This window comes from Lethenteron reissneri, chromosome 58 (genome assembly GCF_015708825.2).
Source record: "Lethenteron reissneri isolate LAM-NWPU_2019-01 chromosome 58, ASM1570882v1, whole genome shotgun sequence".
Classification (NCBI taxonomy): Eukaryota; Metazoa; Chordata; class Hyperoartia; order Petromyzontiformes; family Petromyzontidae; genus Lethenteron; species Lethenteron reissneri.
This window is the reverse complement of record NC_083836.1, coordinates 1,080,631-1,097,225: the sequence shown is the minus strand read 5'-3', so window position 1 is coordinate 1,097,225 and position 16,595 is coordinate 1,080,631. Positions and strand designations below refer to the sequence as shown.

The window sequence follows — 16,595 nt, the reverse complement described above, 5'->3', positions numbered from 1 at the left end:
TTTTTATTGACTGTGAACACTGACGACTTACCACAGCGTTAGAGATGACAGTGCCGATGCTTGTGATGAAGCCCGCCGTAACCGATCCACGGTCTCTCCTGCGAGGGGCTTAACTGCGACCGTAATTACGAGGAGCGGTTTTGTCAACATCGCCGTCTAATGGGGGCAATTTGCAAACGGAGTTGGCGCTGTTCGTGCTGCGGCGGTGCCCTTCGCCTTGCGAAAGACGCGGCGGGGGGCGGATTAAAGTCCACGCGGTGCAGCAGACGGGGTGTTCCGGTAATTCCCCCCGCAAATTACCGCACGGAGCCAGACGTTCGTGCGCCCACGCTCGCGGCGTTGAACGCGCCGGTCAAAGCGGTTACCGGTTTTGCCCGGCGTGCTGACACGGACAGCGCAATAGAGTCCATGCCGCGTGGTGCATCGGCACGGTTGCCGTGACGTGTGGCGCACACGGTGAGCGCGGTGCCGCGCGGTGTATCGGCACGGTTGCTGTGACGCGTCACGCACACACGGTGAGTGTACCGGTGCGCTGCCCTCACCGCCGGATGCTTGCGAGCCGGTCGTAGTGCTGCCGCCCCGGCGGAGGAGGCAGGCGCTCGTACTCGGGCTCCCAGGCCCGCTCCGGGCCCTGCTCGCTGCTCTGCGGGGGCCCGCACACCTGCGTCACCTGCAGGGGCACGCCGCACGCATGCCGTGCCGTGTCACGCACGGCCAGGAATCGAACTCGAGTGTCTGGTTTCTTGGCGTGATGCTCACCGTGCCGTCACTCCCCCCCCTCCCCCCCTGAGTAGTTATTGATTTTTGGAATTTATCAATTTGTACGAAGACACGGTGGCCTACTCTTCTCAAACGACGTCACGAGAATCCGCAACATCCCCTGCGAGTGAGTCAGACGGCACGCAGGCATACTAGTACTTTACGGTTAATAGTCCAGAGGTGGGACAAAGTCATTGTTATGCAAGTCCAAGTCGAGTCTGAAGTCATCAAATTCATGACTCGAGTCTGACTCGAGTCCAAGTCACATGACTCGAGTCCACACCTCAGAGGTGGGACAAAGTCATTGTTATGCAAGTCCAAGTCGAGTCTGAAGTCATCAAATTCATGACTCGAGTCTGACTCGAGTCCAAGTCACATGACTCGAGTCCACACCTCAGAGGTGGGACAAAGTCATTGTTATGCAAGTCCAAGTCGAGTCTGAAGTCATCAAATTCATGACTCGAGTCTGACTCGAGTCCAAGTCACATGACTCGAGTCCACACCTCAGAGGTGGGACAAAGTCATTGTTATGCAAGTCCAAGTCGAGTCTGAAGTCATCAAATTCATGACTCGAGTCTGACTCGAGTCCAAGTCACATGACTCGAGTCCACACCTCTGGTTAATACGCCCGCAGAAATAACCGGGGCGGCCTGCTCAATTCGAACCGCAAACCTGTGCACCGAGCGGCGGACGCGCTACCGCTGGGCCGCGTCACCGCCCAGTCACGTGACAAGGCCACCAGGAAAACGAACATCTTTGAAACTGCTTTGAGTGTTCAATGATTTCCCGCTCAGATTAACCACAATGCCAAAAACAATTCCGGCTCGGGTGAGTGTCGAGGCTGTGCTCATTGCACACAAAGCGCTCGCCACGACTAAACCACGACACCTCGCTGATCTCGTCAAGGAGCATGAACCATCAACTCCTCCGGTCATCCTCGCAGCAGTCAGTGACCGCATCGCACGGAGCTTTCAGATGCGCTTCTGCGGCCGTCTGGAACACTCTCTTCCGATATTAGGAGGGCACTCGAGCTATTATGCGCTTTTAAATCATCTAGATTGTGTTTAGTTGGTTGTCCTTCCCCAGCACCTCCGTTTAGCGCAGTTGGCTACGTACGGTGCGAAAGAAGTTGAACGCGCATACACGTACACACACGTACACACACACGTACACACAGCGTACACACGCGCACACACACACACGCGTACACACACACACACGTACACACACAGCGTACACACACACGTGCACACACATACACATGTACACACACACACATGTACACAGACGTACATACACACACGTACACACACACGTACACACACGTCCACACACACACACGTACACACACACACGTCCACACACACACACGTACATACACACACGTACACACACACTGTCACGGCCGCAATACCATGGCCACGCCCCCTCGTGACGTCACCCCGAGCTCGCGCGGGGGGTGACACCCGGACAGGGCGCTGAGTCAGCGCCACCAAATTGCTTCGATGGGGCCCTGCTGTGGCCCCGCGGTGGCAGTGAGCCGCCCATGGGATCCGTCGAGTTTCATTCCTTTCATGGCTTTATTTTGGTGATTTCGAAAAGTGTATTGGTTTAGCCATGTTTGTGTTGTTGTAGTACAGAGTTAGACTGATGGCCTTAATCTAAGTTGTCTTATGGTTGTTGTTGTTGTTTGACTTGCATCCCACTGGGATTTTTGCACACAGCGTTGGTGTACGGTGTTTTTTTCTGCAATATTTTGCTGTCTTTTCTTGGATTTTCTGTTTGCACTCAGTCACATATTTACTTTAAGATGTTTTCTTGTTCATGTTTTTGTTTGTTGCGGTTGCACCCGATTCAAGAGCCGAATGGCTCGCAGGGCTATACCTAATAAATGAACTTGAGTTACCGATTAACCCCCCCCCCCCCCCCCCCCGTGTAGCCTCAACAGACTTCTGGGGCAAGTGCTGTAAGCGAGGAGCACCGATGAAGGCCGGCACAGGACACGAGGCGGTGGGTGGCCAGCACCACGCCCGGCCGCCTTTGTCTCCCCAGTGCCAATGTTTACACGCTGCACCAGGTACTCATTTGAGGCCCAGGACCGGTTCAGTTAATCGTCACCGGTGTTGGCCGTGAGCGGGAATCAAACTCGGGTCGCCGTGTTCGTAGCGCAGCGTGGCGCTAACCGCTACACACGCGGACACACGCAGGGACACGCACGCCATAGGCACGGACACACTCACACATCCACCTCTAGAGACCTAGTCAGGGCACCAGCAGGGTCGTTTATCTCTCCGCTCGCGGGGTGCCGTGCCGCGCACGTGTGCGCAGTGTGGGGGCTCAGCGTTCAAAATCCCATTTGCTCATCACTCTCAGAGTGAAGTTTGTGTGGCCAGGCGGGAACAGAGCATTCTCGTTTGCAAGAGTGATGGCTTGGCTTGTCACCACATCGACAGGAGCAAATCACGTCCAGTGCGGCAATGCAACGGACAGACACCTTCAGCACACTCCCACGCCCCACGCAGCGCAAGCCCCATCAACTCTCAAGTGGCTGCCGCTCTCTCTTCTGACGGCAGCTGAAGTTGAACTAAAACTACTCAAACTATTTTTTATTTTACCAGGTCGGGCCCACTGAGCTATGTTAGCTCCTTTTCAGACACGACCCGGCCACAAATGAGAGCTCGACGAAGTGGCTTATCATCATCACGTGGAAATGTATAGCAGTAGCCGAATACTCTAAACGCGTGATGTCGATTCTAAATGTGGAGGGAAAACCGGAGGACCCGGAGAAAAAATCCACGCGACTACGGGGAGAGAGACACGAAAACTCCAAATATACAGCAGGCGTCAAGGCTGGAGTCGAACCCACGACCTCATGTGTACCAGGCGAGGTAGTTAACATCTCCACACTGTTGGCGGGATGCTAACAAGAACTCGCCAATCATTCGCTTTCACGGTCATTTTTGTTTACCCCGAGGACGACCGGGAGAGACCTCCTCTCGTCCATGTAGACGCGAGGGACCGATTGCGCTCACCGCCACGGAGATCTTGGGCCCGTTGAGCTGCGCGTGCATGATGGCCTCGTTGAGCTGTGCGTGCAGGTTCAGCAGCACGCCCTCGGGGTCGCCGGAGCCGTGCATCTCGGCCGACAGCTCCTCGACGGCCCGCACGAGCTCCATCCACGGCCCGCTCATCTCCGCCAGGCTCGCCAGGCAGCCGCGCAGCACGTTGAGGCAGTAGCCGATGCAGGCCCGCGCGGGACGCGGCCCCGCCGCCGCCGCCGCCGCCGCCGCCTCGGGGCCGCACAGCGGGCAGTAGCGCAGGCGCGCCAGGGCCCGCGTGCAGGAGCTGTCGCGCGGCGTCGCCGCCAGCTCCGTGGCGTTCACGGCCTCGAGGCCCGAGCCGAGGGCGCCGGCGAACGCGCGCAGCGAGGACAGCGAGCGGCCCAGCTGCGAGGCGATCGCCCTCGGGAAGGGCCCGAACGGCCTCAGCTCCGCGCGGTTGTGGCGCAGGCACTCGCTGAAGGGGGGCGCGAGGCCCGACAGGCCCGGGTTGATGAGGCGGTTGTAGACGAGCGGGAAGAGGCCGTCGAAGAAGGAGGTGGCCAGCTCGTGGGGGTCGGCGCGGGAGCCCAGCACGTACTGGCGAGCGCCGGCGAAGAGGTCGCGCACGGGCCCCGCCGCCTCGTGCTCCAGCGCCCGGTACACGTCGCGGAAGAGGGCGCCCACGCGGGCCTCCGCCTGCTCCGACAGCGCCACGAACGCCTCTGCAACGGAAAGGGCGGCGCGCGCGTCACTGCGCCTGCTCCCCCACGGGTCGACTCAGCCTTAAACGAACACCCGGCGCGGTGTGCGAACGTCAGCATTGCGGGGAGGCGAAGGTGGATCGGCGGGGCGTTGGTGTTGGCCACCCACCTGTGCTCGGTGACGCCAATTTCCACTACGTTCAACCTCGGCACAGCAGGTCACCTCGCTTTCCTCTGACCCCGTGCCACTACTAGACATCTGTGAGAAAGAGCTTCACAGCTCATCGGTTTCCCCCTGCAGGTTAAATAAAGATTCTGATTCTCTTTCTGCTTCTTCCCTTGCGCTGCACCAACTGGAATCCCCTCCCGTCGTCTCTGTAACCCCCCACGTCCCCCCAAAGCTCTTATAGCAACAACAACAACGTTGCTTAATTTAACAAATGTGTTTCAACAATCGCAGCTACGGTAGCGCTCTGACATTTTGGGCCCTCTCTCGCGGTGCTTGCGCTCAGCGATCGCACGAAGAAGAAAAACCGATGGAGCCGGCGCTGCTTGCGGAGGACCACGCCCGACTCGTCGGCTTCCACGTGACCACGGCTGCGCATTTGCGCGAAGCATACTCTCGATGGCGTAGAACGGCGATCGCGGCAGCAGTCCCATTACACGCCACGTGATCTATTTTTTTCAAGGTTTCTGTACTTACTCTTTGTTTCTTTCGGTACTCTTTGGTTCTTTCGGTAAAGTCACGTGGGTATAAAATAAAATAAATCACGACGTTTCGGGCGCAACAGAAGCGTCCGTCATCAGGTGGGAAAGCACGGTCTGCTGCTGAGGCAGACTGTTTTAAAAGGCTTGAAATGTACTTCAACGTCGGAGAGTTCAAACCGTGGGCGTGATTACCGCTGCTCGGAGACAAACAGGATCAGCGCAATTTCCTCGCGGTTTGCCGAGCGTCCCGTCCGCGCGTTTGTTTGTCCGGACGTTGGACTTCCACCGCCGTGTGAGGTCGTGGCCACCGCGGCCTCCCTGCGGCAAAAAACCTGCCGGGGTCAGGTGGTTCCAAGCGTGCGCCCGTTGGGGACGCGCGTGGTGTCCTTTTGAGCAATTCGGTTGATTTGGTGTTCGCGTCATTCTTACAGCGCCAGGCGATCGTCACGGGGTAAGCGGCCGTGTTGCGCAGACACGGACTGCAGTATCGTCGCAGTAGGCAGTGACGTGGCTGCTGTGTGTGATCCCAGTTGGGTCATTTGCGGGGTGATTTACCAAATTTGGCGGATTCGGACGGGCGCACAGAAGGCAATTCGTTTCTAACGACATCATGGGATGTCGTTCGGCGGCACGCAGTCTGTTGCACGGTTAACAAAACACACCCACTATAACGACCGGGTATGGCCTGCCAGATTCAAGTGGCGGACGTCTGCAAGAAGCGCCAAGCTCGTGACCCCTGAGGCCGCACAACCACCCAAACTCTCCCGGCAAGGCCCATGGCGCGACATCAGAAGCGTCCTCGCAGGACGCGGGCGCTGTCACAGCTGCCACGCGGCGCGAGCTCCCCACGTGTGCGGGCACGGCAGGTGCGGCGCGTGGCACGGGAGGTGCGGTGATGCCTCCCGGCCAGTCGCCGTGCCATAGACGGAATTCCCAGATGCCACCCTCCCCCCCCACAACAACCGACTCTGGAAAAGCCACGGTGGGCGAGGCCTCTGTGAAACGCTCCGAATCCGCCCGAGCCGACTCGTGCCACAGGGAGTTCACATTTCAACGTTTACTTTCATTCGGGCAATAGAGATTTTATTTGTCACGTGACGCGGTTGTTTCTTTCTTCTAAATTTAGATTTGCTTCAATGCTGTACTTGAATTACTTAAAAGACCAACGTGTGCCAGATCGCAATCAAAACGCAAAAGTTCAAAACGTCTGGCAGCCAAACAGACAATGTTCGTGTCAATGTCTTCCGAGCGTCCCTTGCACAAGAATTTATATATTTTGGTTAAAGCAGAGGAAACCGATTATAATTATCAGCGTCAGTGATGAGTGAAGATACCGTCCTCCACAGCCAACGAGATTCCTTGTGGAACGGGAGACCGTCCACTGGCTGAGGCCAATCAGGGAACACGCTCCGTGCCGCGGTGTAAATATTTAGGTTGTGGAGCACTGTGAGAAGAAACCCCTGGAACTGCGATGTCTCTAAGGGGGGGGGGGGGAAGAATGCGAACGCACACGGCGACTGATCCGGCTAATAGGCGACGTGTGCCAGACTCTACGGCCAGCAACGGCAATCAGTGCCGAGGTTACGGAACGCTCGCAGAGGTGCACATTGTGTGTACGTGGAGGTTAAAGATCCCGTGATGTAACACGAAGTGACTTGGCCTGTGTGTGCCAACGTCACGGTATAAGAATATATGTATCTACGTTGAACTTCTTTCGCACCGTACGTAGCTGACCGTGTTAATCGGAGGTGCAGGAGAAATACAACAAACTAAACACAGAAAGCAGTTTTAAAGAAACGAGTTTTCAAGCTCGTTGATTGAAAAGTGCATAGGTCCAGTGGCTTCCTAATATCGGAAGGTTCCTCACAAGCTGCACTGCGGGTCCCAATGTCTGCGTGACCATCAATAACTTGAGCGAGTGTAACCGACCAACAGGCAGAGACAGCCGCAAACCGTTGACTTAGACGAGAGGGCCACGAGGCAGTTTTACAGGAACTGATGGTCTTGCACATTGCTTAAGGCCCCAGGGCTTTTCGTGCACGGAGTGGCACATCCATTTGCGCTCGTGCCTCGTCAGTTGCAGCTTTTAAACGAATGCGCCCTGTGTTGTTATGATCGTCAGACTTGCGCGCAGTTTACATGACGCGCACACCACGGGAAGAACAAACCCGGGCCGCATCTTGAGCCTTGAGAATGCGGTCCACAGCCCTTTTTTAGATCCCCTGCTGGATAAGGTTCTCCCTCCCTCCCTCCCCCTACCGTGTCGGTCGTACGGGTTGGGAGATCGTACTTCACTCGGCCGGTCTACGCGGAGTTGGTAAAGGGAGCAGAAACGATGCAATCACTTGTCAGCCGAGGCCGGGAATCAAACCCTGCAGTCCTCATTAGTGTGGCAGTGATTGGTTAATGGCAATCACGGAGCTGTCACTTATCGGAGTCGTCATCCAGGGAGTCAGCTGTTCCTGCTGGCCTCTGCGGGCATCGGCGTCTGAGCCTCGGGGCCCAGAGATTAGCCCGGGGCTGTGATTCCCCCCCCCCCCCCAAGCTCTTTACAATAACATCGTCGCTCAAATCCAGGAAAGTGTTCGTAACTCTCATCTAGCACAACTTTGATAACGGTGGTGGTGGTGGTGGCGGTGGTGGTGGTGGTGGCGGTGGTGGTGGTGGCGGTGGCGGTGGCGGTGGTGGTGGCGGTGGTAGTGGCGGCGGCGGCGGCGGCGGTGGTGGTGGTGGCGGTGGCGGTGGTGGTGGCGGTGGTAGCGGTGGCGGCGGCGGCGGCGGCGGCGGCGGTGGTGGTGGCGGTGGCGGCGGTGGTGGCGGTGGTGGTGGCGGCGGTGGTGATTGTTGTTGCCGGCGATTTGACAGTTGTTGGGGCTACGCTCAGCAAAAACTGTGTTCAAGAAACAAAGACAAACACGCACAGCTCCCATTGTTCACCATAAACCTTCCCAGAGCTGCCGTTCCAGAGCATCCTCATCCTCCTCCTCGAGTTCTCCTCATGTGGAACCAATATATATATTCAATATATTCAATATATATTCATGAGGAATCCGCGCAACAATTAATGGGCGGCAATGCTTGCTTGGACGTGCAGTTTTACGTTTTACCGCAGGATTTATTGCTCAGAATGCAAAACATCTTTGCCGTGCGCGCGCGCGCTCGTGTGTTTTACAAACGTTATCTCTATCTCGCGGGCCATACATCACTCGACAAGAGTTACTTCTCCGGCATCTGCTTTCTCTTCGTGAACTGTAAAAGAAACTGGCGTCGAATGTGAACGGCACTATTTGTTCGCGGAAATGAAACTTTGAATGAAAAAAAGGCTTTTTTTTAATTCTGATAATAAGTTTGGGTAGAGAGCTCGTAAACTGCTTTGTGGGGAAAGTTAAAAGCCTCTGAGGGACAATGAGACTCGCTCGTGTCCAGTAAAACGCGTTAGATGTTGATGGATGTTGCTGATTAATGAGGTTCAAAGACTTCGAACGTAGACCCGTGCTCGCGCGCATTCTTTGGCGAAACGGGGGTTAGAAGTTGCTTTTACTTTCTTTGCCGGGGAAAATATAAAACTCGTGTGGTCGTTTTTCTCCGAAAAGAAACTCAATAGGCGGATTAAAAGTGTTGTGCTGTGCGCGACTGGCTGGTGGTTGTTTTGCCAGGGCACGTAATGGACAACAGCGCCATTCCCCCCCCCCCCTCCTCCAGAGGCCCAAAGTTTCACGTTCCTTGGAAACATTGCGAGTTTTCCGCAGCAATATAATCAAAGAGGCCCTTGGCTAATAAACTACTCAGGAACCTAACACCAGCAGGGCGGGCGAGCGAGCAAGAGAGAGAGAGAGGCAGAACATTGTTTATTAATGTCATTAAGATGTTGGAAGGGAGGTAAGCGACCTGCGCTGGAGGCATATTAAGAAGATAATGTTTGTAAAACACCCAGAAAAGCATTCTCCATTAGGTGAGCGGCGCGTCTACAGAGGAAACACGAAGCCACGCGCTAACAATCCACAATAGCCCCGCTTCATGGACACCACGGACCCCCGGTGGCACTGCCGTGGCGCGCGGCTGCACGAAGCTCTGCCACTGACCTGGGCTCAACTCCCGGCCATGCACGGAGGAGCCTGGTCTGGGCCTCCCCTAGGTCGACTCAGCCATGTCACATCGGGCACTGCTTTCATGCTGACGCCGCCCTTTCTATCCTGTGGTTCTGGCCATGGGAAGTGGGGAACGAGTGTCTCGCTGGAGACACAAACTTGGCACCTCGTGGCTTTGACGTGTAACCGTCGACCACAACATTTAGCAGGCCGAGGCGCACGGCCATGCAACACAAAACTACGGGCCATGTAGTAAAGCCAAAATAGTCTGCGCAATATTGCACAAACTATGTCCTGAAGCCCTCACGTCGTGGCTAGCAGACCCCAGCGATGGCATTTATCTCCTGGAAATATTGAACAGAATTGGGCAGAAGAGCAGTCAGTGGTCTTTATAGGCACCCTCGTGAGACTGTGGACGTCTATTGGATGTAGATAGCAGCAGTGCAGAGAATCACTCCCCAACTACAAAACCCCCTCCGGCGACCCGATGATTCAAGCAATTTCATTTACTTTTTTTGCGTCTCATGTCTACCATCTCACGAGTATTGATGTCAGGTTTATGTTTCACACGTACAGTTTTTTTGGGTTAGATCGCGTAGATATAAATGTGTCGTTAAACCCGCCACCACACGTCAACAAAACGTGTTACTAGCACAGCACCACCGGTGTGTTGGAGAGCAAATCCACTACATTTACAATCTGAGTACGACGTTTCGTCAGTAATTACAAGCGGCGTCATCAAGCAGCAGCCAGATTTTGTTTTTTTCTCAATCACGCCTAGAAATGTAACGTCGGTGCATTATCAGCATGAGCATTTGCAGGAAAGCGGTTGCATAGCCCAGCGGTATCGCGCTTGTCGCGGAAGGCTCGTGGTTCTGATCCAGCGGGCCGCCCTGGTTATTGCTGCCGGTGCACTGAGCGCAAAACATCGCTGCGAGCCATCGGCTTCACAGCGGACGTTGAATATTCGGTGACGTCACTCGCGACAGTAGGTCGTCGCGAAGCCGAGGTCGCGATCCAAATTTGCGAAAAAATGTCAATAAGCACAGTAACTCACTCGGTTGGGTTGCCCGTAGTAATCATGGCCTCCCTTACTGCAAAACCTTGGCAGGAACCTCCTCGATAAAGAGTCATGAGGCTCACAGTGAGGCTTTCCTGGATAAAACAAGCGCAGTAATAGTAACAATGATGTACAGAAATCATTGACGAATACATGTGTGGTTTATGCATGATGAGCCGATGGAATTGCTTTGGATGAATTGATGCCCTAAACTAGAACTAAAGTAAACTATTTTTTTTTATTTTACCAGGTAAGATCCACTGAGCTATGTAGCTCTTTTTCAGAAGCAATCTGGCCACAAATTATAGCTCAATGAAGTGGCTTAACACGTGGAAACGTATTGTAACCACTAAACGCGTGATGTTGATTGTAAATATGGAGGGGAAATCCAGAGCACTCCAAAGAAAAATCCACGCGACCACAGGGAGAGATACACGCAAACTCCAAATATACAGCAGCAGGCGTCAGGGTCGGGATCGATTCCACGACCTTCTGTCCACCAGGCGAGGTAGTTAACATCTCGCCACTGTGGCACCCTCTGACACCTCTGAAATAGACTCGGCAAAGGTGTCGATGGCTGGAGTACAGGTCCCATATAGATCTCTCTCTCTCTCCCCACACGCAAGCACGCTCCCCCGAACAAGCCTGAATAGTTGCGTCGTGATTCACGTGATCCTCTCTTACGCCGTATGCCCGTCGACCTTCTTTCCCAACCGTACTTTAGCATACATTGGCAGAAAGAAACAAAGAATAATTTTGAAAAGCCGCGACGGATTGGCGGAATAATTAACATTTCTCTATAGAGGCAATTGTTGCAACGATTTGTCACGAGAATAGAAAATGTCTGCTTCTCCATTCAGCGGTAACGTTCAACTTTGGTGAATAATTTATTCATATAACCAATTACGCGACTCCTTAATAATGCATCTGCTTCACCCTCATGCACGATTACCTCATTGTTCAGTGACACAAAGTTGCTACGGTGACGTGAAAGTGTAATTGATGATCGTACGATTCTCATGGTGGCAAACAACGTCCTGTGTTTGGCTCTCAGCAAAGTTCCCCGACGTGTTTTCGGGCAGTAACCTCGTGTGTTGTTCGGCGCGCGGACCGAAACGTCGGACGTCGAGCCGAACAACCCGAGCGCGCGTCGGAGAGCCGTGCGGCGAGCGAGAGAAGCTGCGTGGTTCAAGTTACTCGCCGATACATTCCGCGAGGACACTCGTCCCATTCGTGCTCATCACGATCCCCGTCCCGAGCTGCTCGGCAGAAACCGCCGCAGTCTGGAAGCCGATGAGTTTCCACCGAGGTTTACAAACAGTCCGTTGTCGATTCACAAGGCTTCAACGCCTTACAGGACACACGTACATTCAGTTGCGCGCTAAATACAAGACACCGAGTGATTTGTGGCGTGATCTTGCCGAATTGAACGCATTGTAAGGTTGCACTCGGTACACGCAAAGTGCTGAGCCACAAATGAACCACAATTCCTTGCCGATCTCGTCAAGGAGCTTAAACCATCACGCAAACTCCGGTCATTCCCGCAGCGGCTTTTGGCAAACCATCGAACAGAGACGGTGAGTGCATCGCACACTTTCAGATGTGCGGCTCCAAACTTTGTGAGGTGCGGGGGAAGGACAACAAACTAAAGACAAAAAGCAGTTCTCAAGAAATGGGTTTTAGATTTAAAAGTGCACATCTCCGGTGGCTTCTTAATATCGAAAGGAACATTCGTCTCGATGGCCGCAGAAGCGCATCTGAAAGCACGCGATGGGGTGACCGATGGATGGCTCGCCAATGCCGCTGCCGTATGCGTTGATGGGACGGGGTCCGAATGCTCTCTTAAGAAGCGTGGTATTGTCCGACAGCACTCCCTGAGTGTCTGCGAGTTGACGATGTGCAAGCTGGACCAACGGTGAGCACTCCGACACTGTGGCCCGGTCGGCGATTCAGTCGAATAGGGATTGCAGAATGACCGCGTGAATCACGAGCTGTGAATGCAATCACACTAACCTCGCTTATTATTGCAGTTGTTAATTACTTCCTGCCAGAATAGAATGATTCTATTCTTGGGCATGGCAGCAATGTGCTCTACGTGCGCAGGGCAGTGACCGTCTTTGTTCGATGGTTAGCCGAAAGCGGCTGCGAGGATGACCGAGTTCACGTGATGGGGGTTTGTGCTCCTTGACGACATCAGCGAGTCATCTTCTTGGTTCTTTCGGTAAAGTCACGTAGAAGGGAAGTAATAAAATAATAAAAATTAAACATAATAAAATAATTCTCACGACGTTTTGGCCACAACGCAAGGACGGCTGCTTGCGTTGTGGCCAAAATGTCGTGAGAATTATTTTATTGTTTTATTTTTATTATTTCATTACTTCCCTTCTACGTGACTTTACCGAAAGAACCAAGAAGATGAATCTCTGCAGTCACGAAAGCTTTAAATTGACATCAGCGAGGTATCGTGGCTTCATTTGTGGCAAGCGCTGTGTGTGTGTGATGAGCGCGACCTCGTAATGTATTCGTTCAGCAAGACCACGGCTACAAATGACTCGGTGTCTTCGATTTAACGGCGATTGTTCATTTGCAGCTAAACTTTCATGAAAACTGCAATACAATTCCATTTCTTTGATGAGGTTTTTTTCATGCAAAATAAATGTCATTTGCGCAGAGGTTTACATCTGGTTATATATAATTTCAAGTCAATGCAATGGTTGTATTGCAGCTTCCTTTCTCGTGGTTTACATGGTTAACAATGAACTGTGCTGCTGATTCCATACCTAAGAGTACTTGTCTGTAAGCATCGGCCCAGGGGAGCCCAACGCCGCTGATGAGACACTGTGCGTCGAAACTGGTCCAGAGTTTGCTCGTGTTGAACCGATGCTGCCGAAATGATCTGAGCTCCAAGCAGGCCGTGTGGCTGATGGGACGTGTGAAAAAAACACTTTAATGTCACGAGGGGCAGATATGGGAAGAAGTTGAATTGCCTCGCTTATTCACTTGGTTGAAAGACGTCCTTGGTGAATTGAACTAAAACTAAACTATAAACTATTATTTATCTTACCAGGTAAGGCCCACTGAGCTGTATAAGTCTTTTTCAGAAGCGACCTGGCCACCACAAATGATAGCTCAACGAAGCGGATTATCACGTGGATATTTGTAGCAGCCGAATACTCTAAACGCGTGGCGATGTTGATTCTAAATGTGGAGGGAAAAACCGCGACCATGGGGAGAGAGACACCGTCAACTCCAAATACACAGGCATCGTTAGGGTCGGGATCAAATCCACGTCCTCCTGTATACAAGGCGAGGAAGTTAACATCTCGCCATGAGGATAATGCTGACGTCGACGATGATGACTCATGGCAATTGACGATATATTAGTTCATTTATTTGGTTCCATGATATATTGCATTTGCAGTTAATTATCCCGCGTGTAATGATATTCCAGGGAAAGTCTGGCTGAGTGACATGGAAGGGGGCTCAGCTGCTGTGCGTGTGCGTGTGTGTGCGTGTGTGTGCGTGTGTGTGCGCGCGTGTGTGTGTACGTGCGTGTGTGCGTGCGCGTGTGTGCGGGCGTGTGTGTGCGCATTGTGTGTGAGTGCGTGCGTGTGCGCGTGCGTGCGCGTGTGTGTGCGTGTGTGTGTGTGTGCGCGTGTGTGTGCGCGTGTGTGTGCGCGTGTGTGCGTGTGTGCGTGTGTGCGTGTGTGTGCGTGTGTGTGTGCGTGTGTGCGCGCGCGTGTGTGCGTGTGTACGTGCGTGTGTGCGCGTGTGCGCGTGTGTGTGTGCGTGTGTGCGTGCGCGCGTGTGTGTGCGTGTGTGCGTGCGTGTGTGTGCGTGTGTGTGCGTGTGTGTGCGTGTGTGCGTGTGTGCGTGCGTGTGCGTGTGTGTGCATGTGTGTGTGCGTGTGTGCGTGTGTGTGTGCGTGTGTGCGTGTGTGCGTGTGTGCGTGCGTGTGTGTGCGTGTGCGTGTGTGTGCATGTGTGTGTGCGTGTGTGCGTGTGTGTGTGCGTGTGTACGTGCGTGTGTGCGCGTGTGTGTGCGTGTGTGCGTGTGTGCGTGCGCGCGTGTGTGTGCGTGTGTGCGTGCGCGTGTGTGCGTGTGTGCGTGTGTGTGCGTGTGTGCGTGCGTGTGTGTGCGTGTGCGTGTGTGTGCATGTGTGTGTGCGTGTGTGCGTGTGTGTGCATGTGTGTGCGTGTGTGTGCATGTGTGCGTGCGTGTGTGCGTGTGTGCGTGTGTGTGTGCGTGCGCGTGTGTGTGCGTGCGTGTGTGTGCGTGTGTGTGTAGCTTTGGATGTTTGGTTGCCAATGCCTGGTACCAGCGGTGTCAAGATCGGCCACTGTGCAGGAGGAGGAGGCTCGTGAAGGACGCCGCTGCTACTTGGCAGTGTTAGTAAGCCGCCCTCCTACAACAGCGGGGGGCAGAGGAGCGACGCTCACAACAACGAGCGGAGCGCCGGGTGGCTAAAACACTATCACAGTGGGGAGCACAGACACTTTACCAGTCGTCTCAGTCAACCCATGGCACCTGGGTCTGTGCCGTGACCTCCCGCAAGCGAACCTTTGACACTTTATATGGCCTCAGTGCACCTAGCCTGGCACAATCACTGTGGTGACGTCGCCATAGCGGCTGGTATTGTTGATGGGTGGTGTGTTGTGTGTCAGGTGAGAGGTGAGTTGTGTGTGAGGTGAGTGGTAGATGTGAGTGGTGTGTATGTGAGGTGAGTGGTGTGTATGTGAGGTGAGTGGGGTGTATGTGAGGTGAGTGGGGGGTGTGTGAGCTGAGTGGTGGATGTGAGTGGTGTGGGTGTGTGATGTGAGTGGTGTGTGTGTGTGAGCTGAGTGGTGTGTGTGTGTGTGAGGTGAGTGGTGTGTGTGTGTTTGTAGTGAGTGGTGTGTGAGATGAGTGGTAGATGTGAGTGGTGTGTGTGTGGTGTGTGTGTTTGTAGTGAGTGGTGTGTGTGTTTGTAGTGAGTGGTGTGTGTGTTTGTAGGGTGTGTGGTGTGTGTGTTTGTAGTGAGTGGTGTGTGTGTTTGTAGTAAGTGGTGTATGTGTTTGTAGTGAGTGGTGTGTGTGTGTGTTTGTAGTGTGTGTGGTGTGTGTTTGTAGTGAGTGGTGTGTGTGTGTTTGTAGTAAGTGGTGTATGTGTGTTTGTAGTGAGTGGTGTGTGTGTGTGTTTGTAGTGAGTGGTGTGTATGTGTTTGTAGTGAGTGGTGTGTATGTGTGTTTGTAGTGAGTGGTGTGTGTGTGTTTGTAGTGTGTGTGGTGTGTGTGTGTTTGTAGTGAGTGGTGTGTGTGTGTTTGTAGTGTGTGTGGTGTGTGTTTGTAGTGAGTGTGGTGTGTGTTTGTAGTGAGTGGTGTGTGTGTGTTTGTAGTGTGTGGTGTGTGTGTGTGTTTGTAGTGTGTGTGGTGTGTGTTTGTAGTGAGTGGTGTGTGTGTGTGTTTGTAGTGTGTGGTGTGTGTGTGTGTTTGTAGTGAGTGGTGTGTGTGTGTGTTTGTAGTGTGTGTGGTGTGTGTGTGTGTTTGTAGTGTGTGTGGTGTGTGTTTGTAGTGTGTGTGGTGTGTGTGTGTGTTTGTAGTGTGTGTGGTGTGTGTGTGTGTTTGTAGTGTGTGTGGTGTGTGTTGTAGTGAGTGTTGTTTGTAGTGTGTGTGTGTGTGTGTGTGTTTGTAGTGTGTGTGTGTGTTGTAGTGTGTGTGGTGTGTGTTGTAGTGTGTGTGGTGTGTGTGTGTTTGTAGTGTGTGTGTGTGTGTTTGTAGTGTGTGTGGTGTGTGTTGGTAGTGTGTGTGGTGTGTGTGTGTGTGTGTAGTGTGTGTGGTGTGTGTTTTGTAGTGTGTGTGGTGTGTGTGTGTGTTTGTAGTGTGTGTGTGTGTGTTTGTAGTGTGTGTGGTGTGTGTGTGTTTGTAGTGTGTGTGGTGTGTGTTTGTAGTGAGTGTGGTGTGTGTTTGTAGTGAGTGGTGTGTGTGTGTTTGTAGTGTGTGTGTGTGTGTGTTTGTAGTGTGTGTGGTGTGTGTTTGTAGTGAGTGGTGTGTGTGTGTGTTTGTAGTGTGTGTGTGTGTGTGTTTGTAGTGAGTGGTGTGTGTGTGTGTTTGTAGTGTGTGTGGTGTGTGTGGTGTGTGTGTGTGTTTGTAGTGTGTGTGGTGTGTTGTAGTGTGTGTGTGTGTGTGTGTTGTAGTGTGTGTGTTGTGTGTGTTTGTAGTGTGTGTGGGTGTGTGTTGTAGTGAGTGTGTGTGTGTGTGTT

The 16,595-nt window shown here is 53.3% G+C and overlaps 1 protein-coding gene across 1 annotated transcript in view; it reads right to left on the bottom strand.

The window, feature by feature from the left end:
* The window catches only part of GPC5 (glypican 5), an 80,699-nt gene that overhangs the window by 18,955 nt on the left and 45,149 nt on the right, over positions 1 to 16,595 (bottom strand). Inside the window, exons 3-4 of the mRNA XM_061575693.1 lie at positions 3,792 to 4,522; positions 543 to 670 (exon numbers count right to left, since the gene is read on the bottom strand). Coding sequence (XP_061431677.1) covers positions 543 to 670; positions 3,792 to 4,522 — 859 coding nt within the window. The remainder of the gene's footprint in view (positions 1 to 542; positions 671 to 3,791; positions 4,523 to 16,595) is intronic.